Source organism: Nanorana parkeri, unplaced genomic scaffold (genome assembly GCF_000935625.1).
Source record: "Nanorana parkeri isolate BGI_ZX_2015 unplaced genomic scaffold, ASM93562v1 scaffold199, whole genome shotgun sequence".
Taxonomy (NCBI): Eukaryota; Metazoa; Chordata; class Amphibia; order Anura; family Dicroglossidae; genus Nanorana; species Nanorana parkeri.
This window is the reverse complement of record NW_017306467.1, coordinates 89,463-91,463: the sequence shown is the minus strand read 5'-3', so window position 1 is coordinate 91,463 and position 2,001 is coordinate 89,463. Positions and strand designations below refer to the sequence as shown.

The 2,001-nt window shown below is 41.8% G+C and overlaps 1 protein-coding gene across 1 annotated transcript in view; it reads right to left on the bottom strand.

Annotated features, from left to right (window-relative positions):
• Nucleotides 1-191: 191 nt before the first annotated feature.
• LOC108786239 overlaps nucleotides 192-2,001 on the bottom strand; it is a 23,912-nt gene continuing 22,102 nt past the window's right edge. Inside the window, exons 4-5 of the mRNA XM_018555488.1 lie at nucleotides 673-837; nucleotides 192-202 (exon numbers count right to left, since the gene is read on the bottom strand). Of these exons, the coding sequence (XP_018410990.1) occupies nucleotides 192-202; nucleotides 673-837 (176 nt within the window). The remainder of the gene's footprint in view (nucleotides 203-672; nucleotides 838-2,001) is intronic.

Genomic DNA, 2,001 nt, shown 5'->3' with positions numbered 1-2,001 from the left:
CGGGTACAGCTGGCTCTGCCTCTAGATAGGCAGAGCCAGCTGTCAGTCACGCAGCTGGGCAGATCCAGACATCATTATCGGGATGTAGCTCGCGGTATACTGAGCTTAGGGTAACGGGAGGACGCTAGTTGGTGTCCTCCCGTTACCTCAAGGAGAACTATGGGGAAAAACACTGACCCCATAGTTCTCCTTTAACAGTGCTCTGAAAAACAGCATGACATGAATGTACACAAAGAGTGTAAATGTGTTATAGTAGGTTAGTAAATTTATTTAATTTCAATGTACACTTTAAAATCAGCAATCCCAATGGCAGACACTATTAGGATGGGAAGAGCTATTGATCCTAAATGTTGCCTTTTGAGCTCAGTGAAAGATCACTATACAATCTATACATGGCATGTTACATATACCGTATTACAGTTTCAGCCAGTCAAAACTAATATATTAATTATGGGTGGATGGTAGCGAGGTAAATCCCTTGCAGAGATTTCACTGCAAAGGTTCAACTCATCGGCATCTACCCAAAACTGAAACCATATTTGTACATGAACTAAAGGTGCCCATACACTCTACGATTCTCGTACGAGAATCGCGGGAAAGAACAAAGGTCTTGCCATGGTCGTAAGGTGTATGGGCACCTTAACAGTTTAAATGAAAATAAAGCGTTCTCACCAGTCAGACAGAAGACTTCAGATTCCAATATATCCCAGTTTACATTTTTGTGCAGACATTTGTAATCTAAAATAAGAGGCGGCTGTGCCAAAGGTTTCTGGAAAGGAGATGGATCTGGTTCTTTATCTACCAAGCTAGTTGATTCTTCTACTTCAGCTGAATTTTCTGTTTATGGAAAAAAACATTTATGATTAAAAAATAAATATAGAAACCAAAATATAGCAAAATATAGAAAGCAAATAATTTAAAGGAATATGTTTATGACTATCAAAATTCTGACTAAGGTCGATGGGCTTTGGGCTTGTGTTGATAACATTGGTTTGAGATGCTTCTGGGATCATTCAGAATTCATTAACTGGTCTGACCTTCAGTTGACCTCATTCTAACCTGAATTTGACCTGCTTCAAGGGGCTTTTGCATTTCTGGAGACTTGTGTAGAAATGCAAAATCTGTCTGATGTAAAGAAAAGTATATTGACATAAGCCCTAGTACAGACTAGAAGAGCTTCCTCAGTGGGATGGGGATTGGAAGGTGGAGATGGAAGTCAAAATGTATAAGCTCGAGTCAAAATGCTACTCTACTGGCAAACAAAAGTCATTATCAAACTGACACACCATAGCCACCATAGATATTTGACTGCTGTGTTTATGAACATGTTTATCTCTTGTTAAAGTATGTTATGGAAATTCACTTGGTTCAACGCACAAATCCATGTCGCATTAAGCTGCGCCAAACGCAAAGAATTTCCCCCGTTGTACTACACTCTTTTATGCAAGGACTGGAAGTATCCCCTTCTATAGAGTCATGTAGAGTCAGGAGACAGATGTTGCTTGTTCGTTAATCCCATGCTAAGAGCCCTGAGCGCAGGTATGTTTATTGTTTATACCTGCCCAACAGGAAGTGATGTCAGACAGGAAGGGGTGTCTCAAACAGCGAGACAGGAAGTGATGTCAGACAGGAAGGGGTGTCTCAAACAGCGAGACAGGAAGTGATGGAAAACCAACAGATGATTTCAACAACCAGCAAACCAGGAAGTGGGACAGACAGGAAGGGAACAGGAGTCAGCTAACAAATCACATGTAGTAACAATCAATGACCACCGGAGTGACTTTATCCCGCGTTGCTCAGTGAGCAATGCCACATAAGGTTACTAGGATTCTCATGCACGCTCATTCACAGGGACAACGTCATTATCTCAAGCGTGTTGATCAGGCACCCCAGAGAGAACAAACGCACGTTCCTTTCATATACTGCGTTCCAAACAAATGTATCCACGCAAGCCAATAAATCCATGCATTGCACAGGGGGCCCCAGCCGGCGTCCATACAT